The 24,204-nt window shown below is 36.4% G+C and overlaps 1 protein-coding gene across 4 annotated transcripts in view; it reads right to left on the minus strand.

Annotated features, from left to right (window-relative positions):
• Window positions 1–24,204, minus strand: part of RASAL2 (RAS protein activator like 2) — a 401,507-nt gene that overhangs the window by 90,113 nt on the left and 287,190 nt on the right. For all 4 annotated transcript variants that reach the window (XM_070384881.1, XM_070384879.1, XM_070384882.1 and 1 more), the window contains one exon: window positions 12,068–12,174. In XM_070384881.1, the coding sequence (XP_070240982.1) occupies window positions 12,068–12,174 (107 nt within the window). The remainder of the gene's footprint in view (window positions 1–12,067; window positions 12,175–24,204) is intronic.

A 24,204-nucleotide genomic window follows, 5' to 3' on the forward strand; every position in this document is an offset into this window, starting at 1 on the left:
TACCTCACACCTGTCAGAATGGTTATCATCAAAAAGACAACAAATCTGACAAGGATAGCACTGAATCTGTAGATTGCTTTGGGTAGTACAATAATTTTCATAATTAATTTTTCTGATCCAAGAACATGCTATATCTCTCCATCTGTTTGTGCCATCTTTGATTTCTTTCATCAGTGTCTTATAGTCTGTCATTTGTCTCCTTAGGTAGGTTTATTCTTGGCTATTTTATTCTTTTTGTTGCAATGGTGAATGGGATTGTTTCATTAATTTCTCTTTCTGATTTTTTGTTGTTAGTGCATAGGAATGCAAGGGGTTACTGTGTATTGATCCTGCAACTTTACTAAATTCACTAACTCTAGTAGCTTTCTGATGGTATCTTTAGGGTTTTTTATGCACAGTATCATGTCATCTGCAAACAGTGAGGTTTATTTCTTCATTTCCAATCTGGATTCCTCTTCTTTTTCTTCTCTGATTGCCATGGCTAGAACTTCCAAAACTAGAACAAAAAGTTTTTATGATTTGTATGGAAACACAAAAGATCCCGAATAGCCAAAACAATCTTGAGAAAGAAAAACAGAGCTGGAGGAATCAACCTTTCTGACATCACACTATACTACAAAGCTACAGTAATCAAGACAGTATGGTACTGGCACAAAAATAGAAATGTAGACCAACGGAACAAGACAGAAAGCCCAGAGATAAACCCATACACCTGTGGGCACCTTATCTTTGACAAAGAAGGCAAGAATATACAACAGAGAAAAGACAGCCTCTTCAATAAGTGTTGCTGGGAAAATTGGACAGCATCCTAACTGAACATTTCCTAACACCATAAACAAAAATAAATTCAAAATGGATTAAAGATCTAAATGCAAGGCTGAATGTAAGAAAATATAAAAACTCTTAACAGAAAAACACAGGCAGGACACTCTGAATTGTGGTAAGATCCTCTTTGACACACCCTAGAGTAATGGAAATAAAAACAAACAAATGGACTTAATTAAACTTTAAAGCTTTTGCACAGCAAAGGACGCTATAAACAAGATGAAAAGACAACCGCAGAACGGGAGAAAATAATTGCAAATGAAGCAACTGACAAAGGATTAGTCTCCAAAATATATAAGCAGCTCATATAGCTCAATATCAGAAAAACAAACAACCCAATCAAAAATGGGCAGACGACTTAAATAGACATTTCTCCAAAGAAGACATACAGATGATGAATAAATACATGAACAAATGCTCAACATCACTCATTATTAGAGAAATGTAAATCAAAACCACAATGAGGTATCATCTCACACCTCAGAATGACCATTATAAAAAAATTCACAAACAATAAATGCTAGAAAGAATGAGGAAAAAAGGGAACTCTCTTGGAAAAAAGGGAACAGGGGGTGGGAATATAAATTGATATAGCCACTATAGAGAACAAAATGGAGATTCTTTTAAAGATTAGGACTAAAACTACCATATGACCTAGCAATCCCTCTCTGGGCAGATACCCTGAGAAAATCACAATTCAAAAAGACACATACTCCAATGTTCATTGCACCATTATTTACAATAGTCAGGACATGGAAGCAACCCAGATGTCCATAGATAGATGAATGGATAAAGAAGTTGTGGTACATATATAAAATGAAATATTACTCAGCCATAAAAAGAAACAAATTTGAGTTAGGTGTAGTGAGGTGGATGAACTTAGAACCTATTATACAGAGCGAAGTAAGTCAGAAAAAGAAATATTGTATATAACACATACATATGGAATCTAGAAAAATGGTACTGATGAATCTATTTGCAGGGCAGGAATAGAGATGCAAACATAAAGAACATAAAGAACAGACTTGTGGACACAGCTGGGGAAGCAGAGGGTGGAGTGAATTGAAAAGGTAGCACTGAAACATATACATTGCCATGTGTAAAACAGATAGCTAGTGGAAAGTGGCCGTATAACACAGGAGCTTAGCCTGGTGCTCCGTAACAACGTAAAGGGGTGGGGTGATGGGTGGGTGGGAGGGAGGTTCAAAAGAGAGCAGATATATGTATACTTGGGCTGATTCACACTGTTGCATGGCAGAAATCAATAGAACACTGTAAAGCAATTATCCTCCAATTAAAAGTAAATTCAAAAGACAACAAATAAGAAGTGGTGACAAGGAGACATGGGAACCTTTGTACACTGTTGGTGGGAGTGCACTGGTACAATACACTATGTATGTGCACTAAATTGGCACAATCACTATGGAAAAGAGTTGAGAGGCTCCTCAAAGAATTAACAATAGAACTACCATAAGATCCACCAATTCCACTTCTGAGTATATATCTGAAGGAAACAAAAACACTAATTTGAAAAGATACACACATCAATGTTCAGTGCAACATTACTTATAATAGCCAAGATACAGAAACAATGTATCTGTTGATAGATAAACAGATGAAGAAGATGTGGTATGTATGTGTATGAACATGTATGTTTGTGTGTTATACACATACCCAAGAATGTTATTCAGGCATTAAAAAGATAAAATCTTGCCATTTGTGACAACATAGATGAAACTAGAGGGTATTACACTAAGTGAAATAAAGTCAAAGAAAGAATGACAAATACAGTATGATCTCACTTATATGTGAAATGTAAAAACAAAACAAATAAAATGAAAATGGACTCTTAGATACAGAGAACAAAATCGTGGTTGCCAGAGAAGAGACAGAAAAATAGGAAGGGGACTAAGAGGAACAAACCTCCAGTTATAAAATAAATAAGCCAAGGGGATTAAAATACAGCACAAGGAATATGATGAATAATATTATAATAACTTTGTATGGGGAGAGAAGGTTACTAGACTTATCGTGGGGATCATTTCACTGAATGCAAATGTCAAATCACTATGTAGTACACCTGAAAAGAACATATCATTGTACATAAACTAGATTTTAATTTAAAAAATAAATGATAAATTGAAAAATCACAGATGTTTAATATAAAACAAACAAAAACTTTAAAGATCCAGTAGAATGGTACTGGCATTGGTTATAAAATTAAATGGTCTGATGGTAGGAAGGCACCTCAGGGATACTATTGTTACCAGCACTGCTTGAACCTTGTTGACTACAGGTATAGCTAAGAGGGGTGAAAATATCTTTATGTACAGCTAACCCTAGTAAATTGAGAAGTTAGCAAGGTTCCCTTCACATATTTCTAACTTTCTAACATCTTTGAAAGGAGAAATCATCTGCTATCAGTTATACTTAGTGGCTAACTACATGCTCCCCTAACTGGGTAATGGCCCTTCAAAACATTTATCTCTAGTTGTGATATGAAAAGTTAAGCCTCTTGTTGTTGTTTAGGTGCTAAGTCATGTCCGACTCTTTAGCAACCCCGTGGGTCATAGCCTGCCGGGCTCTTTCTGTCCATGGGATTTCCCAGGCAAGAATACTGGAGTGGGTTGCCATTTCTTTCTCCAGGAGATCTTCCCTACTCAGGGACAGAACCTGTGTCTCCTGCATTGGCAGGCAGGTTCTTTACCACTGAGCCACCAGGGAAGCCCAGTTAAACCTCTACTTCCCATTGAAACAGAAGAAAAATATCTTGGCTTTGAGGAGACGGCTTTATAGTAGTACACTATCCATAAGAATGAAGTATAATTGAGTTCATCCTACCCTCTTATCTTAAACAGCCATCTTTTCCTGTGCAAAATAAGTTGAAATCTCCACTAGTTAGCACCACTGCAAACCTATTTCTAGGAATAAGCATAGATTGAGGAAGGTTTCCCTCATTCTTCGATTCTTTCAAGTTTAGGCTCTTGGCAATATTCTCAGCCATTTCTGCTCCGTTTTCCTCCAGGTATTTGCTATTTGCTCTCTAGCCTCCTTAAGGGGTCATATCTAACCTTAACCCTTTTTTCTCTCCTATTTTTATATCCTAGGATAGTTATCATTAAAAGATTTAAAAATCATAGCTGTCCTGGTTACAAAACGATTTGAAGGTATACTTAATATTTAATATCGTCAGACTATAATTTTTCTTTTCTGACATCCCTATATTTTATTACATTATTTTTACCTGTGGTAGTAATATTTTGATAGACATATATTATCAATATATATTCATACATATATGAACAAAAAGGTATCACTGCAGGATGATCCTGGATTTTAGATTCATGTAGATGGTCAGGAAAGAGAAGGAAGAAAGATTAATAAAGAATCTTTAAGCAGCAGAGGAAAGAATTTTAAGTTTCCTGGAATACAACAGCAATGAGAACACAAAAACTGAAATAGTATTGTAGCTCCGAGGCCATGAATTCAAATTGAATATTTTACCGCTAAAACTGAGCTGCTTAGGCTGATCAGAGGTTACTCTGCCATAATAAAACACGCATTTTGCAAAATGAGACTGGTCATCTGGACTGATTGTGGTAAACACTTAGAAGGGCAACTAGTACACAACACAACTTGCCTGTGAGTGACAGCTGGCCACTGCGGGACTATCACTGCTGGTTTTTAATGGTTGGCTTGAAGGTATAGGAGGAGGCACGGGTGTTCACAGGGAGTACACTGACCAAGATGGGATCCTAATACCTTAACCAATCATTTAGGCAAATAGTTCTCAAGCTTGGATTCACGTCAGAATCACCCGGAAAGGTTTTCAAAACTACAGAAGACTAGGTTCGGGCCCACAGAGTGTCATCTGACTGGTCTGGGGTGGAGCTCTGGCAGTAGTAGTTTTTGAAGTTGCTTAGATGATTTGTTTAGACAATGAACACTTTCTGGTCTTTATTAAGTGGGCATGAAGCTTTCTCTCTCTCTCTGTTTAACCTGGAAAAGCAAAGACCTGATTGAGTATTCTGTTCAAAACAATGGCTAATACTGAGCCTGATAATCACACAATATTTAAAAGATGTAACGTTTCTTTTTTTTTATTTCCTACAAGAATATAGCTTAGTCTACATGTATTCCTCTAAAGCTTTACTTTCTTCTAAAAACTAGGCAAAGCTTTTATCTTTTGACAGTCTTTTGTATCTGGTATATCTGACTGGGACTGCTCAGGTGTCACTGTGACAAGAGCACAAGGAGGGTTACGCAGGAATAGTCGGCTACTCCTGTAGTTCAACTGTGCTTTCTGGCTGTCTTGGCATATATTTTAGTGCCTGAATTCTTTCAGAGCCAAGCTCAAAGCTAATACAAATGAAGCAGCTGCAACTGCATTGTGTTACATTCACAGGGAAGGCCAGCTCAGACCATTGTGTTATGGAAATGAGAACACTGAGCGGGCACCTGGCCCTGAACACAGCCGCTTTCTTTTAGCCAAAGCTAAATTGATGGCATCCTCTAAGGAGAAGTGATACAGAAATCATAAATATCAATAGTCACTTTATAAATAGAATATTAAAGAAAGCAGCCTGTTCCAAAAACTCAGGCAATGTGAAACAAATACATACAATTACAAGACGTTAGCTTATTCCCTTTCTGAGTTAAATTTAAGAACCCGGATAACTTTTATTGGTTTACTTATTTCTTCCCAATCAGTCTTGTGATATCATTTAAATGTAGTTTTAACAATATATAAGACATACAATGGATGTTTTATTTAAAGGAAAACATAAATAGGACAAAGGCAAAAAGTCTAGCAGGATGTTAAAGAAAAAATGAAAAATGGGATCTTTAAAAATAGATAAAAACTATTTGAATGACTAAAATTGTTCTTGAAGAATCTAATAGTGAAAACTCAGATCTGCAAAAACATTGTGAACTTATACATATGTATGATACCTAAATGGCTCAAAGAAATATCCACAGAGATAAATCATTAAGTAAAGAATCCTATTTAGTTTCACTTTCCAACAGAAGTAGGAACAATAAACACTATATAGATAAAATACCACAGCCCTGAATTTTAAATATAAATTAAGATCTCTTTGTTGAAGAGAAAAAAAAAAGTATTTTGCACAGGTGCACTCCTTTAAAATGATCTCTGAGTGGCTATTAAACGCTTTAGTAATCCATTTGACCAGAGACATAGCCTGTAATATCAAGAGAGTATGTGTGAAACATAATCACTTGACTCAGTTCTTAGATAACTCATATACCTTTTACCCATTTAACAATTAACTTGTTGCTGGGCATTGTGGTAGCTGCAAAGATAAGTAGAAAAGATAATTTATTGTCTAATGAGGGATAGAGACTTATAAACAAATAACTACAATTGGAATTAAGGTGAAGAGATATGGAATGAGTGTGGAGGAAGAACAGAAAAACTATCCTGCGGTTCAGTTCAGCTCAGTCGCTCAGTTGTGTCCAACTCCTTGCGACCCCATGGACTGCAGCACGCCAGGCTTCCCAGGTCATCACCAACTCCTGGAGTTTACTCAAACTCATGTCCATTGAGTTGGTGATGTCATCCTCTGTCGTCCCCTTCTTCTCCTGCCTTCAATCTTTCCCAGCATCAGGGTCTTTTCAAATGAGTCAGCTCTTCGCATCAGGTGGCCAAAGTACTGGAGTTTCAGCTTCAGCATCAGTCCTTCCAATACTCAGGACTGATTTCCTTTAGGATAGACTGGTTTGATCTCCTTGCAGTGCAAGGGACTCTCAAGAGTCTCCTCCAACACCACAGTTCAGAAGTATCAATTCTTCAGCGCTCATCTTTCTTTACAGAAAACTATGCTGCAGATCTCTGCTTTTCTTATTCCTATGATTAGATAAGCTTCCCTGATAGCTCAGTTGGTAAAGAATCCACTTGCATTGTAGGACACCCCGGTTCAATTCCTGGGTTGGGGAGATCTGCTGGAGAAGGGATAGGCTACCCACTCCAGTATTCTTGGGCTTCCCTTGTGGCTCAGCTGGTAAAGAATCCACCTGCAATGTGGGAGAACCTGGGTTTGATCCCTGGGTTGGGAAGATCCCCTAGAGAAGGGAAAGGCTACCCACTCCAGTACTCTAGCCTGGAGAATTCCACGGACTGTATAGTCCATGGAGTCCCAAAGAGTTGGACATGACAGAGTGACTTTCATTTAGATGATTAGATAAAAGGGCAAATATATTTAAACATTCCCAAAAGCCAAGACTTTGCCTTAAGCTATAGGTTCAGTGGCCATACAAGTTCTCTCTATTATTTCTTATGTTCTTATATTTAAACTTATTAACTCTGCTGTCTACTACCTGCATAAAGATGGATTAAACTAAATAAGGAATATATTGATACATGAATATACTAGTTATCCATTTTAAGTTTTAAAAAATATAAATTTGGGGGAATGAGGGTGATATACAAAGGTTTAAAGGGCTCATTGCCATAGTTCTTCCCTGGCTCCCTTCTGCCTTATCTGGCAGTAGTCAGCACAATACAAGCAATCCTTACCCTCTGGCTTCTGAGGATCTCCCTAAGGCTATCCGCTACTCTAGAACTATCAGGGAGTGTCAGCTGAAAGGCAGGGGTGGGTGCTTGACTGGCCTTCTATCGAATGATAGCCCCAACTCACCTATCCCCCTGAGTTGAGACAGTGGTAGCAAGATGAGTGTTAGAGTCAAGTAATTTACCAAATCGTCACAGTATTTACATAACTTGGTTCAGCTTCTGAATCAAGACAAATATTTCAATTAAACCAAGCTTTAATGCTGTAATGGCCAGTAAAATTTCATTAAGTTTGACAAACAAACCCACTCACAGTCTTGCCCCAACCTACCTCTTCACCTTCTAGCTTGCCATTTTTGCCTACATGATTTCCAAGTCTTGCTTCAGTGAAACTTTTCTATATTCCCTGGGAGCGAGAGTCACCTTATGAAGTGCATCTTTCCAAAATGCTATTCCCCCAGCCTGGAATACTATCCTTCCCCTGTCAACTATTTTCATTCAGCCTTTGAAATGCAGCTGAAATACTGGCTCCTTGACAAAGTTTCGGCTTACATAGTGAACTGTTAAAAACCTGTGCTATGATGCTCAACTACCTCCTTACAGATTTGGTTATTTTTCTGTCTCTTGCTATAGACTATAAGTTCTCTTGAATGGAAATTCTGTTTTGTTCATTTCTGTTTCCCCAGTACCAAGTAGTGTGCCAAGAAAGTATCAATAATTTCATCAATATCAGTTGGTGAATCACCAATACTTTGCCCAAAGTAAGCATTCAAGAAGTGTGCCAGTGTCAACAATTTCCATCAAGACTTGTTAAAAACCTATTTCATCTGCCTTCAGTTCAGTTCAGTCATTCAGTTGTGTCCGACTTGGCGACCCCATGGACTGCAGCATGACAAGCCTCCCTGTCCATCACCAACTCCTGGAGCTTGCTCAAACTCATGTCCGTCAAATCAGTGATGCCATCTAGCCATCTCATCCTCTGTCGTCCACTTCTCCTCCTGTCTTCAATCTTTCCGAGCATCAGGTTATTTTCCAATGAGTCAGTTCTTCACATCAGGTGGCCAAAGTATTGGTGCTTCAGCTTTTATCATAGTCCTTCCAATGAATATTCAGGATTGATTTCCTTTAGGATTGACTGGTTTGATCTCCTTGCTGTCCAAGGGACTCTTAACAGTCTTCTCCAACACCACAGTTCAAAAGCATTATTTCTTTGGTGCTCAGCTTTCTTTACGATCCAAATCTCACATCCAAACACGACTACTGGAAAAACCATTGCTTTGACCAGACCTTTGTCGGTAAAGTAACATCTCTGCTTTTTAATACACTGTCTATGTCTGTCATAGTTTTTCTTTCAAGGAGCAAGTGTCTTTTAATTTCATGGCTGCAGTCACCATCTGCAGTGATTTTGGAGCCCAAGAAAATAAAGTCTGTCCGTTTCCATTGTTTCCCCATCTATTTGCCATGAAGTGATGGGACCAGATGCCGTGATCTTCATTTTTTTAATGTTGAGTTTTAAGCCAGCTTTTTCACTCCCCTCTTTCACTTTCAGATTCTTTACTATCTGAGCCACAAGGGAAGCCTCACCTTCCCTCAGTAAGCCTAAAAATAGATCTAGGAAGAATAAAGTCCTTTTGGAGAGTCCACTACCAGCTCCTTTTGGGTCCTTCTGATGGTTAATGTACTTGCTGTTCACCATAAAGACACGTGTCAGCAACGACACCAGAATCTTAGAACCACAAGTACATGTGCTTAAATCTCACCCCTACTCCTTCATAAAGTTAATGTGAAAATGATCTTTGAGGTACTATATAAAGTAACAAAGTTAAGTATCTCAAAGTTAGGTTCCTTTTTGTACTTCATTCCCAGAAAGTCTTTTGTGACATTATAAAAAAATTTTGTGTTGTTCTGAAAACTAGATATACTCTTCTGGCAACATTTAAGTGCTGTAAAGTCACATTAGCTATTGGGATCACATGGAGATTTAAAAAATACACCCTCTGTGGAAGTACTGCAGTGTCTCATTTAGCCAGCACATTTTGGTTTCTCTTAAAAGACTATAAATTATTTCTCCAGCATTATCAAGGAGAGAGGAACTTCACAAACCATATTTTTCTGAACAAGGTTCATAAAGTTTCACATATCTTTAAGACTTTAAATATTCTCAATGGATATATATCACACAACATTACACAGTTTTTCACTTTTTAAAAAAAGCCTAGTATAAACAATAAAATTTCACTTTTCCCTGATGATTCAGGACTATTATTATCAGTGTCGATTACTACATTATGCACCACCCATTCTGTAATACGAAGGTACCTTTAAGGACTATTGATAAGTATATAAAGCTATTTGCCTTTATCCTAAATGGATTCAGGTTGTTTTTATGACTCTTTGTTTTCTCGTTTCCTCTGCCTCTTTCTTCTACTCACTGCCTTTTTTTTTTTTAATTAAAAAAAAACTTTTGTGCCGTTAAAAAAAAAAAAGTTGCAATCTCTGTGTTCTGATAGTTATTTTTCTAAATAATTGTCTAGGTGAAGACTTATGAATCGCTAAATTTTACTTAAGTGCATGGGTTTTGTGACTGCGATTTGCTATTCAAAGGCCTTTCTTTGCCTCAGAGTTTCTAAATCCATGAGGTGGCCGTGATTGTAAAAAGAGTAACAAAGGAGGGAATTCCCTGGCCGTCCAGTGCTTAGGACTCTCCTGAAGTCCAGCCCTGAGTAAGTGGTCTGTGTGTGTTAGTTCTTCAGTCGTGTCCGACTCTTTGTGACCTCATGGACTGTAGCCCACCATGTGCCTCTGACCATGGGATTTCCTAGCTGAGAATACTGGAGTGGGTTGCCATTCCCTTCTCCAGGTAAGTGGTCTGTATGTGGTGCTAATTTTCATGTATATGCATCACTGGTTTATTACTTTTACTCAAAAATAATTAGTCTTATTATTAAGGTCAACCTTAAATTAGCTGTTAATTTATTGTTTAAATATAAATTAAAACTGTTACTGCTAATTAATTCAAATTTTAAAAACCCAGCCACGACTTCAGATTCAATACAGGAAGTACTTCAATGTTACCACATTGCAGAGGCAAAGTCTTCTTCAGTTACTGATGTTATTACAAAAAAAAAAAAAAAAAAAGTATTCACTATTCTATTCTAGCACAATGGCATGAAAACTTCAAATTCTAACTCAAACCTTTTCACCAAATTCTGCATATAGATAGATAGTTTCACTATATTTGATTGGTTTCATCAGGAAAACAACAAGGGGAAGGGAGAGAAAAGACACTTTTTTCATTCATGAAAACAATTTTAAATATATAATTATGTCTGCTAGAATAAAGAAATTTAATAAAAGGTATAACATCCAGTATTTTATAATTCCTCTCATAATCTGATTGACTATTAATCCAACACTTGCTTGTGATCTTTAAAAATGAGAAGATTTGTAAATATTTGAAAAGTGTCACAGTAATAGTTATCCACAGACTCTACAAGACTGAGATATAATAAGGAAAAATCTCGCTTCCAGGATTAATGCAAAATAAAACATTCACTTTGGTTAATTTACAGGTAAATGCCAGCTAATACATCTTAAAATACCAGTTCTACCTAAAAGGTCATCCTAACTTTAAAAAATTGTATTGGAATAAAAAACACAATATATTCACTTGGCTGAATTTTTTTTTAATCCTTTTTTTTTCCCCAAGAGAAAAGGCTATTTCTACTTTATACTGATTTCTGTTATACCCATAATAATGACCAACTACACAGATGTAAGTCTTACCCAGTTTAAAAACAATTAATTTTAATGATATGATTAGAAAGTAAGCATATTTCTTATTCAATAAACAAAGAAAATGGATGAATTAAAATCTGGTTACTCCAAGTTATATCAAAGAGGTTGAAACGAGGGCTGCAACTGGTGGTCAGCTGACCTGTTCACTTACAGACTTTCCATCTCAGCCTTCTTTAGTACTCAATACTGACTCTCATTACTGTCTCGTCAGTTTAAAGAATATTTTTTTTTTTTTTTTTAATTCTCTTTATTACTTTAAAAAAAAATCACATTCCCCATCCTGAACCCTCCTCCCGGGAATATACCATCCCCTGGGCCTTCCCAGGCACCAGCCCCAAGCATCAGCATCGTGCACTGAACCTGGACTGGCATCTCGTTTCATACATGACATTTCACATGTTTCAATGACATTCTCCCAAATCTTCCCACCCTCTCCCACAGAGTCCATAAGACTGTTCTATACATCAGTGTCTCACAGGGTTATCGTTACCATCTTTCTAAATTTCATACATGCGTTAGTATACTGTATTTATGTTTTTCCTTCTGGCTTACTTCACTCTGAGTATTTCTTAAGCAATGGGTGTCTAAAAGATGGCTTAAGCAAAGCACAGGCCTAGTTTCAGGATTAGAACTCACAGCTGTCTAATTCTCTGATAAATTGCTCTGCAACTTTATGAGTCTTATCGTTCTCTGCTTAGGTTCCATCACTTAAAATAAAATGTATGCCCCATTCTTTAAAGTAAAAAAAAAAAAAAAAAAAAAATCCTACCCACACCTTTATAGAATTATGATAGGTTTTAACTAGTAACTTGATAAAGAGATTCTTGAGGAGCAAAATGTTTTGATTTCTTAGCAACTGTCTCTCACTCTAAAAAGAATAAACGTACTCTTTTAAAGAAGAGCAGCACTTACTGGTACTTTGAAGGGTGAGGTATTCGCAGTGTCCATAGAGTTGGGTTTCTCAGATGTAGTGGTCCCTGAGATACTCCGTCTGCGTGGGGACCTTTCTGCTGGCACCTCTGGATGAGAAAAAAGAAACATCGATAAAAATCCAAATTTAGGATCTTTCACTAATCTGTAAAATTGTTGATTTTTTTTCCTCACAAAAAATCAGTTTGCTTTAAAGATACATTATATTCTACATCTAAGATATAATTTGTCTCTTTATCTCTAAACAGATATTATCAAGACATTAAAGAAACTTGGTCACTGTTAAGAATATGCCTTAGTGTGATAGTTTGTATCTTTATCTATGCACATATAAAAAGTAATTTCCTCTGAGTTATGTTTAATATCTCTAAGTTCACTTAGTATTTGCATCTCACAGTATAGGAATCTACTGCTTTATGTCAGCCATATAAGAGTTAACAGAATCCAATTAACTATTTTTTATATTCATATGAACAAATTTAGCCTAGTGTTGAACATGATTTGATGGTGTCTGCACAAAGGTCAAAGTTCAGTTCTGTGCAGATAAGATGATTCACCAGCCTGCAACCAAAAGTCCATGAGAAGACAAAAAGCTGCTGCTAGGATAAAATAACATATATGCTTATGCAGATATAAAAATAGCTCAGCTTCTCCTTGTTCTGGCAGTATGACCTCACTAAGATCTAACTCTGGGATCCTAAATCTGTGCAAACTGACCTAATGCATTTCAGATTTTGAAGATCATGTGGTATTCTCCAATTTAATTACTATATGCTATATTAAGGTTACATTTAAATTTTTTTATAGAGCGATACATATATATGCATATATATATGCACATACACACGCACACACAGATGATAGATATATACATATTATACCTTTATCACAACTGCTTCCCATCTCCACTTCAACTGACAGACATATAGGAATCCAGCTTCTCAGACAACATTAGATAATCTCAACATGGACAAAAAAAAAAAAAAAAAAAAAACACATCCTAAAAAAAGTATTCTGTGTTATCTTCCAGATCTTAAAAAATAAGGAGTAAATCGTGACTCCGGAGACTGACATTTTGATTCCTGCTGTTCTCCCTTTAAAAGATAGATGCAGTTTAAACTTCCATTTCTGGCCTCCTGGCCCCTGGGATCCGTGCTACTTCCACTTAAGAGAAAGCGTTTTTTCTCTGGCTCCCTCCCTGTGTCTTGCTCTTCCCCCTCCCTCTCTACAGCTTGCAGAGAGCAAGCGAGAAAGCAACACACAGGACTGCAGCTATTCAATCAATCGTTCCGGACTGCACATCCTCATTAGTTCCTTTCAGGCTATTAGCGGACGCCCAACCACTGCCTCCCCTCAGTTACAGCAAATTTCACTGTATTGCACTGATCTACAGAAGAAAAAACATTTCCTGAAATTTATATTCAGCTAGTGCCAAAAGGACACCATTTTACACAGACCCAGTAATACACACAAATCAATCCCGCCTATGAAAATCCAATTGGGAGTGCTTACTCTATTACTATCTTTGATGCTGGACACTGATTTTCGTTCCATGACTAAACGTTTCTTCACAGTGACATCCTGACCAGTAAGATATAAGCCAAATCACAACAAGCCTAATGACCGAGAGGCTGACAACATAGAGTCTTATATGCCTGCAGTACAAGAAAGTTCCAAGCTATTACTGTGTTTTAAAATAACTTTAAGTCTCTCAACTTCCCCCTAACCATCAGTTAAATGAACCTTAATGTACAAAGCCATTTTCAGAATTAGGCACCCATGAATCCTAGCACATTTCTAAAAAATGGTAGTACAATTAACGGGAATGGCACAAAGCGCTGAATTTAAACAGATCGGTCTGTCAAAGCACACTGAACAAGACCTTCAGACTTCAGGAACATGACTTTAAAGGATGATTATCTAAGTCAGGCAATTCAATCTGAAGGGCAGGCAGGTGGAGACAGGGGCTGGTGAAGGTAGAAGAAAATCTCATCTTCCCTCTGCCCATTACTGATCATTAGAAAGATACATGAGATTGACTATTACAATATAATATATTTCAGTCTCAGAATAACTGATGGAAAAACCAAATTGGGAGGAAAAAAGTCCCATTAGCAAGGATAAAATGATCTAGTGAACAGTTTTCCTTGACTTGCAATGTTCTGGCTGAGGAAAAAAAAGAATTTCCTTACTGTTTTCCAAACATCTAATTTTAGTTTTCAGGCATATGAACTCATTACGTAAATATATTTCAATGCTTTTATCTATCTGGAATTATTTTGGCTAAAATGAGCAACCACATTTCAAACCCTAACAATATGTTCTTTGTTGTACTTTTCTTTACATTCTCTTTCTGTATTACAAAAAAAAAAAAAAAACCAAAAACCGAACTCTGATGTAGATTAAAGAATGTCACTGGGTTCAAAAAGGAGAAATTAAATTACTTTTGACGTTTGAACAATTGCCTTTAAAGAGGGAAAAGTAAGGAAACAAAATAAGCTAAATCAACTGGTGATAAGAGGAGGAAGTCTACACTTCTTGACTTTCCCCGCCCCCACCACAACGCAATTTATCTACTGATGCAGAGAAGACAATTCTTGACTTTCCCAGCCCCCACCACAACGCAATTTATCTACTGATGCAGAAAAGGCCTTTGAGTATTAGGTTGTTTAGTGCCCAGAAGATTCGTAACTGTTTCAAAGCTGAGAAAAGAATGTATACCCCCAAAACCAAAGTCCACTTTGGAATAGGGGAGTAGCCTCAGGAAAAGCAGAATTAATAACTTGCTGGATTAGTCACAGGCTGGCCAGCATGCTAAACTGATCTGGCTACCTTCGACTTTAAAGCTCCAATCAGAAAGGAAAGCTGCTACTATGCTCTTAGAGCTACATTTCTGCTGATTTGGATGGAAAATCTATACCAGTTCCAGTAGGCCAAAATTAGACAGCTCTCTACCCTACCTGCCTCATGCTACATACGACTGCATTATTTTTTCCCTGCTGTAAAAAATGAATATTCACTTCATAGTCACAATATTTAATTACAGTCATGTTTAAAATATGCTCACTCTCTTAAGACAAGAGGCATATGATATTGTTTCTGTGGATAAAGGACTAAAACTAATTTGTTCATGTCTCACCCTCTAAAAATAATGTTTTTCATCTTTAAATTAAAAGGTAAAAAAAAAAGTTATAAAAAGCCACTTAGGTTTTAAATATATCTCTTCATTTCTTTTGCCATTGGGTATGAACTGAGGTGAGGTGACAACTTATAATAACGAGAGGTAGCCTCCACTACAGCTCCACATAAGATGATGTACTGAACAAAGAGAATACTTGGGTGCTCTTTTTACCACCTTTACTAACCATCTGTGTGATTATGTGTAAAGCCATTTCAACCTTTCCTGCTCTGATCTGCATTAATAAGCTGGGTTATTCAGACTAACCAGAGATGAAGACAAGATGAATGAGTTTATCTGCTTTGACACAAAATTAGCTTTTTGAAAGAATGGGGCTCTCTAAATCCAAAATATATTATTGCAATGTCATTTCCTCAAAATACACATTTTCTTCTATGTCAACGTGCTTTCTTTTGAAAAGCGTGGTAAAATAATTGACAACTGGATAATTATAAGGACAAAGGCCCTTTTGGTGGAAGATGTGCCTATTCAACAAACAGAACTCAACCCTGTCTTTCAGACCTAACAGTGTGTTCATGGCCTTCAGTTTACTTATAATGAAGCCAATGTAGCAGATGGTGTTTCAGGGAGGGAAAAAGGAGGACAGAGAAAAGGAGATGAAGAAGTACAGTAATTTCACTACAGTAACCATAGTGAATAGGTAGAGGCGCTGAGAACTGATGCTTTTGAACTGTGGTGTTGGAGAAGACTCTTGAGAATCCCTTGCACTGCAGGGATCAAACCAGTCAACCTAAAGGCAATGAGTCCTGAATACTCATTGGAAGGACTGATCCTGAAGCTGAAGCTCCAATGCTTTGGCCACCTGATGCAAATAATCAACTCCTTAGAAAAGACCCTAATGCTGGGAAAGACAGAAGGCAGGAGGAGAAGGGACGACAGAGGATGAGATGGTTGGATGGCATCATGGACTCGATAGGCATGAGTTTGAGTAAGCACTGGGAGTTGTTGATAGACAGGGAAGCCTAGTGTGCTGCAGTCCATGAGGTTGCAAAGAGTCGGACACAACTGAGTAACTGAACTGAGAGGCACTGAGAAGGTGAGTGAAAGCCAGTACTTAAGGAATTGAGGAGGTCAGCCTAGTAGATTTATCAGGGAGGGCCACTGAAGACAGGGAGGCCAATACAAAGCTTCTAGAGTAAAATGCAGCTGGGAAGCCAGTGGGGCTGCAGTCAGGAAGTGGGGATAAATAATAGCAGAAAGACTAAGAGGAATTAGGGCAGGCATGTTCAGATCATGTGGGCTTTGTAGGCCTACACATAAGGACTTAGCTTTTTCCTCTGAAAGAAAAACCACCTGGTGAAATGCACCTCATCCAGATTTACAAGTCACACAAAAATACTATGGAGTACACTGAACCAGACAGTTAAAAATGGTTAAAACAGTATGCTTTATGTTATCTGACTTTTACCACAGTAAAGAAAATTTTTAAATAAAGAAATACTATGGAGATATACTTCCTGGCACTGTCTTAAATTTTTTTAAAGGATTTTGAATAGTGAATGTGTTTGAAATGATCCTACAATATTATTACGTTCAGAAAGAGATTAAGGGCAATGCTTGTATGAACTGAGGGTTAGGTTCCAAAGGCCTGTGCAAATACCTTAACTGAGAACAAGTATCTGTTATGTAATGTCATTGCGATCAAATATAAGTATCAACTATACTTACTTTTTGTTCAGTCACATTTAACTAAATTTCATACACCATCATGTCATACATACATATACTTAACAATAACTACCCAGCTAAAAATGTCACAAATTCTGATAATGTCTACCACTTAGAATTAGCTACCTTTTTTTTTTTTAAGTGGAGGAGATGATTCAAAAATACATTTTTAGGAGGAAAAGATGTACTTCAAAATTATAAGCACCTCTTTTATTAATAATTTGTCTAAGGAAGAAAAATTTTTATGGTAATTTGAGCTACTATTAAATGTTTATAATGTGCTAACCACTGTGCCTAGTATCTCTATTAGTTCTTGGGGCAGTAGTAGCCAATTTTTTACTGAGGTAGTAGCCAATTTATTATTCTCTTAGATGAAGGTGGAGGCAAAATTTAAAAAAAGATAATAACCTTACCAATATGAAAGTAATTTCAGAAAATTCAAAACAAATGATAAACAGAATGAATAAAGATATTTATAAAGTTTTAATTTGGTGGATAATGATGTAAGGAACCAAAATATCCTTCTCACAGCAAAATTCTCTAGTTATGACAGACCAGAAAATATTACATATTCACAGATGCAGTCAGCTGGCATATATAAATACTTTACTAAATACTTCACATTAACAGCAACCCAAGCCAATTTCTAGTAGTTTGGTATACAGAATTATAAAACATGAATGAATGTGAATGCTCTGTCAATTTTAATTACTCACATGTCCCATTAATATTTTTGACATTATATTTAGTAAGCAAGTATTCTAATATCATTGTCAAAAAGGAATTCTTTAATTCACTTCAAAAACTTTTTAAAAAATCAACCTCTCAACAAATCATGATAGAAAATTAAATACACACCAAAATGTGTTTCTTCACCCATTTAAGTCACTGGAATTTCAATGTATATAATGTTACTGTGAATGAATCCACTTCACTATCATCATAAATGATGACAACAATAAATAGGATGTGATAAGTCCATGGCTCAAATTATTAATGAATGAGTTAAGCAAACAACTCATTTCTCCATGCTGTGAATTCTAAATTAGGAGAATTCTTCTTCCACAGGAGGCACAGAAGACACTTAAGGAACAGAAAAGGAAGGAAGGAACAATATTGGGAAATGGGCTTGTACCTCTTTAGTAAGAGGGTCTTTAATAACAAATGGCAAGTGTGAAAGAAAAAAAGGCTTCATGACATTTCATACTTTTTGCTGGAGGATTCCTTAAAGGTAATGGGAGCTTAAAGATGCAGGTAGAGAACAATTTTATAAAGGAAAAGTGACAAGAGCAAAGAGGAGAAAATTACACTCTGCATTTATATAGCTGCTAACACCATAGCACCTGGGTGTTTTATAGACTTCACCACTTGATTTTCAGCAGGACATTTCCCTGCCCTATCCCATCTCTACTGCTGTAAAGCCAAAGCACCGACAGTCACTACCATCCAGCTGCTCTGAAATACAAATCCCCAGAGCCACTTTAATTCATCCGATTTGTATCATTTAGACTGCAGTACTTCACTCAGGCAAGCAGTCCTTTCAAGTTTGCATGCCCTCGACACATTTCAATACGTACAAATTGGTGCTAGGTACAGAAACGTAGTGAATTCTCAGAAAGGAAAGCCATCCGGTCTCTCCCACCTTTTCTTCACCTCAACAAATTTATCCTTTATTATTATTACTTCTAAAAATTCTTCTTGTTAATATAGTAGGAGAGCAGATATCCCTCTGGTCACGCAATCTGAACACCCACAAGTGTATCGTTTCTTTAACTTAGGGTTTCACATGATGATAATGGATGAGATGATAGAGAACAATTTTTACTGTCAACCAAAAAGACTAAGAAAACAGTTTAGGGATATTTATATGGTTACCCAGGATTCCCTGGTGGCTCAGACAGTAAAGCGTCTGCCCACAATGCGGGAGACCCAGGTTCGATCCCCAGATTGGGAAAAGCCACTGGAGGAGGGCATTGGCAACCCACTCCAGTATTCTTGCCTGGAGAATCCCCATGGACAGAGAGGAGCCTGGAGGGCTACAGTCCATGGGGCTGCGGAGTCGGACACGACTGAGTGACTAAGCACAGCACATATGGTTATCTTAAGTTTCAAATACAAAGCATATCTCTGGTACTTAGTGATAACAACTAGGGATCTTAGTAGTAGTAATAAAAGTATAACAAGGATAACTGCAACACCAAACTATCGTTTTTATTCCTTATTACATGCTAAGTATTTTATGTTAATTTTTTCTTTAATCCTCACAAATCTCTGGAATTGGAATTATGCCCCCATTTTACAGATGGGAAAGGAAGGAGATGATCTATTACTCCACTCAGTTTGCAGGGCTGATAAAGGCAGAATCAGGATTAGAACCCATGCAGTCTGGATCCAGAGGCTATACTTTTAATTACCATGCATGCTATCCATTCCCCTTGTGTTTTGTATCGTGGACTGTAATGAATAAAAAGTAGGATAAACAATCATGGAAACTCCAGTTTTTCTCATTTCCTCTTAAAAATAACTCAAAGAACTCTAACAAGTGCACATGGTTCTTCATATTTTAAAGAGAATTAAATCATACTCTTTGGTGGATAATTTACTGCAAACGAAACCCCATCAAAGGAAACTCTCAATCCTGGAATGCTGATGGCAATAAGAACATTCTAATGAAGAAACAAAGAGGGGTGAGGCAATGGGATAAAGAAGGAGAAAAGTTAACTTGCTTAATGAAATGGTAAAAAAAGAACAAAAAAGGAATTAAGCTATAAAGAATTTCTACTACTGATTCTTTGAACTAAAAAGTAGAAAAAAGCCCTCCAAAAAATAAACTGCCCTTAAGGGGAGGGATGAATAAGCAGAGCACAGAGTTTTTAGGGTAGTGAAAATATTATGTATGGTACTGTAAGGTAAGGTACATGTCATTATCTGTCCAAACCCACAAAATATACAACATTTAGAAACAATCCTAATGTAAACCATGTATTTTGGGTGATTATGATGTTAGTGTAGGTTCAGGAGCTGTAACAAATGTACCACTCTGGTGGAGGATATTGATAAGGAGGAGACTATGCATTTGTGGGGACAAGGGGACACAGGAAAAAAATCTGTAACTTTCTCTTAATTTTGCTGTGAACCTAAAACTCCTCTAAAAGAACAGTCTTCAAAAAAAGAAAAGAAAACCCATCCATCTGTCCACTTAAAGTAATTTTCAGTACACTTAAGTGGAAAGGTAACTAAAAGCTTAAGACTTTAGGTTTAGAACGAACAGTCTCCAAATAACTAGAAAGCACTGTTAAGCATAAAACAACTGTTTTGAACATTTCAATCTAATTATTTATAGTGAAGTGAAAGTGAAATCGCTCCGTCGTGTCCAGCTCTTTGCGACCCCATGGACTCTAGCCTACCAGGCTTTTCCATCCATGGGATTTTCCAGGCAAGGGTACCGCCATTTCCTTCTCCAGGGGATCTTCTCAACCCAGGAATCAAACCTGGGTCTCCTGCATTGCAGACAGATGCTTTACCCTCTGAGCCATTTCCTTAATTTCATAGCTTTGCTTTGGTGAATAATATTTTGTCTTCCATTCTGGAAGATAATACGTCTTTTAATTTATGGAGATATTCTCAGACTTTACTTAAACTTTTCCTATAACTGACTTAATAATGTGTTCTCTTTATTAGTATGTTTCAAATATAATTCTGGATAAATCTGATTTATTCATACCATGATTTCAGTGTTCATCTCTAAAAATCTTTTGTAAAAAGATCTGATTCTTGATTATGTCAGGGTCCTTTAAGACTAATTTGGGTTTTATTCCCCAACAGACATTAACAGAAAGCACTGAAAGTACTGAAAAAATAAAAATATATCAGCCTCTAACATAAAGATGAGAAATTAATCATTTACTGAGGACCAAATATGCATGAGGTGCTATACAAAAAACAAAAATCTCTACAGTGAAAGTAACAGAAAAGGGAGAAACCTATTATCTATAATTCTATAATGTTGATTGGTATACTTCAGCCACCAAACATGGTCAAACCTCTCTTCGAATGTTGGCTTCATTTTGTTCTCTGTATTTCCACTACCATGTATCACTCTACTGCAGGACTTTTTATTTTCTCATTGTAGATAATGGCCAGACCCTCCTAACTAATCTCATTGACTCCTGTCTCTCTGCTTAAAGCTATCCTGATCACCATTACCAGATTAAGCTCTCTAAAACATTACTTTCTTGATGAAATTACCTTCCCAGAAATCTTACAGATAGACAATCACACATTGAAAAAAAAATACCACCTAGCTCCTACCTTACATACTCTTTCCTGCCAACACTTTGCAACAAATTGCCTTGGTCAGATGATCTCTGATCTTAAACGGGCCATATTAATTTCTCTGTGTCTGTCTTTGTTAATGGTGTTCACTTATCTGCCAAATCTAAGGTAACCTTCAATACCAATTTCAATTCATCTGCTTCCATAAAGCCAGGCCTAATTATTCACATTTCTTTGATTTCCAAGTAATATATTTGTGTAAGTTCCCATTACTTGATTATATGTTCTCTAGTTTGGGGTATCAAACTACCTAAATTTAGGTATTTGAACAATGGCAATTCTGTCTAAATTTTCAAAGGAAATAAATTTTAATAAATAGAACTCTCTCAATTTTAAGTATTTCTCCCACAATGTTTCCATAAACTGTTTGCATCCACTCTTTTCTTGCATGGAACACTGAAATAGAAGATATATGGTAACAAATAAATTTTAACTAAACAACTAAAAAATAGTTCAGCATAGTCTGTTGATTTTTTTCTCCTTTAATAAACACACGTGATCTCACAGAATTGCCAATTTTTTTGTATGTTAAAATGATAAAATAGCAATTTCATATGGTTCAACTTAATTCATAATAAAAATGTTAATAAATTTTCTATTTATTTCTAATTCACATATGGCATTAAAGCATACACGCCACTCCAGTACTCTTGCCTGGAAAATCCCATGGGCAGAGGAGCCTGGTGGGTTGCAGTCCATGGTGTCACAAAGAGTCGGACACGACTGCGCAACTTCACTTTCACTTTTCACTTTCACGCATTGGGAAGGAAATGGCAACCCACTCCAGTGTTCTTGCCTGGAGAATCCCAGGGACGGGAGAGCCTGGTGAGCTGCCATCTCTGGGGTTGCACAGAGTCGGACACGACTGAAGTGACTTAGCATTAGCAGTCAAGTTTAAGAATTACTCTCATTTTATGTCTATTAGCTTAAGTCTTACACTATAATTGAGATTTTGGTAAAGAAACTTCATGGGAGATTAAGGTTTTCCTTCTATGCATCATTCTACTTAAAAATTCACAAATTTTCAGGTTGTAGAAGCACACTTAAACATAAATTAATCAGTTTAAGTCTTGATGAAAGTGAAGTCACTCAGTTGTGTCCGACTCTTTGCGATCCCATGGACTGTAGCCTATCAGGCTCCTCCGTCCATGGGATTTTCCATGCAAGAGTACTGGAGTGGATTGCCACTGCCTTCTCCAGGGGATCTTCCCGACCCAGGGATCGAACCTGGGTCTCCCGCATTGCAGGCAGACGCTTTACCATCTGAGCCACCAGGGAAGCCTGCTTTCTTGGGATATCTGCTCAGCTTGATTTCCTCTAGTTTTTTATTTACATACCCATAAAAGAAAAATTTTAAAAGAACTTCTTCCCCCTCCCCTTTTCTAAGGATATCCCCTCAACAAAGGATGTAATACTTAAAAACTCTAAGGTAACCATGACCACCTATGGGCTCAATATGAATTCAATTTCCATGCTTAGGTTTTAGCATGGTTCTTAGCATTTTTTTTAAATTTAGATACTAAAATGTCCATTTATTCATTTGCAATAAAAAACTGAACTATCACTGATTGTAAATACTAATACAAGTGTGATCCAGCGTTTTATTCTTTTTCAGAAGTCAAACTATATGAGAAATCAAACCACAATCAGTGGTACATTTTAAACTACTGATTCAATTTCTTTAATGATTGTAAGTAGCAGAACTACTTACATTTTTTATTCCTACTGTAGTCAATTTTAATAAATTATATCTTTCTTTAAAATGTTCATTTTCTCTCATTTTTTTCAAATATATTAGCATAAAGTTGTTCACGATAGTCTGTTAGGTCTCTGATTTTTGTAACTATGTTCTTTTTCCCATTTTTAAGATTGTTTACTTGTGCTTTCTCTTTCATCTTGATCAAATCTTGACAGTTTTATTTTCATTGGACTTCTTTAAGAAACAAATTTTAGCTTTATTGATTCTGTTTATTTCTGCCTTCTGTTCTATTATCATCTGCTGTCATTTTCATTATTTCTTTCCTTTAACTTTCTTTTGGTCTATCCTTTTTTTTCTACCTTGTTGAATTTATTGAATGCTCAGCTGGCCCACTTAATTTTATTCTTTTCAATATAAAAGATTAGGGCTATAAGTTTCACTTAATAACTATTTTAGCAATATTTTATAAGTTTTGATATGTACGATTTTTAGGATGTTCAGTTCTATTTCCATTGTTATTTTTTTTGAATTTTTAACTTTAAAACTTTCAACCTTAAAAGTTTTCAAAAAGAAAAGTTTTAAGAGTAAATTTTTTTGGTACTAATTTTTGACTTAGTTCATCTATGATCAAGAGAATATGTTTGTATGATATAAAGAATTTGATTTGTTGAGATTTATTTATGTCTTAATCTATTGTTGGTTTTCATAAAGATTCCACATATACTTCAGAAGACCACATAATTGTTGGACTTCAGAATTCTATTGTGTCCATTAACTGAAGCTTACTGTGTTTTTTTTGTATCTTCTATACCTTCAACTCTCTGTCCATGGGAAAGACTAAAGGCAGGAGGAGAAGGGGACGACTGAGGATGAGGATGGCATCACCAACTTGATGGACATGAGTTTGAGCAAGCTTTGGGAGTTGGTAATGGACAGGGAAGCCTGGCGTGCAGCAGTCCATGGGGTGGCAGAGTTGTAAACAACTGAGAGACTAAACTGAATACCCTTAATAATTTTTGTAGATAGGGTCACAGATTTATCAATTTCTCCGTATACTTCTGTCAATTTTTGCCTTATAAATTTAAGGCTTTATTTTTAAGTGCATATAAAACTGTTACAACTTTCTAGTGATTTTTATATTTTGTCACTACTATAGGGATCTCCTTTATTTCTAGCAACATTTTTTGACATAAAGATCCATTTGATTTCATTTTCATG

The sequence above is a fragment of the Bos mutus genome, chromosome 16, assembly GCF_027580195.1.
Source record: "Bos mutus isolate GX-2022 chromosome 16, NWIPB_WYAK_1.1, whole genome shotgun sequence".
Classification (NCBI taxonomy): Eukaryota; Metazoa; Chordata; class Mammalia; order Artiodactyla; family Bovidae; genus Bos; species Bos mutus.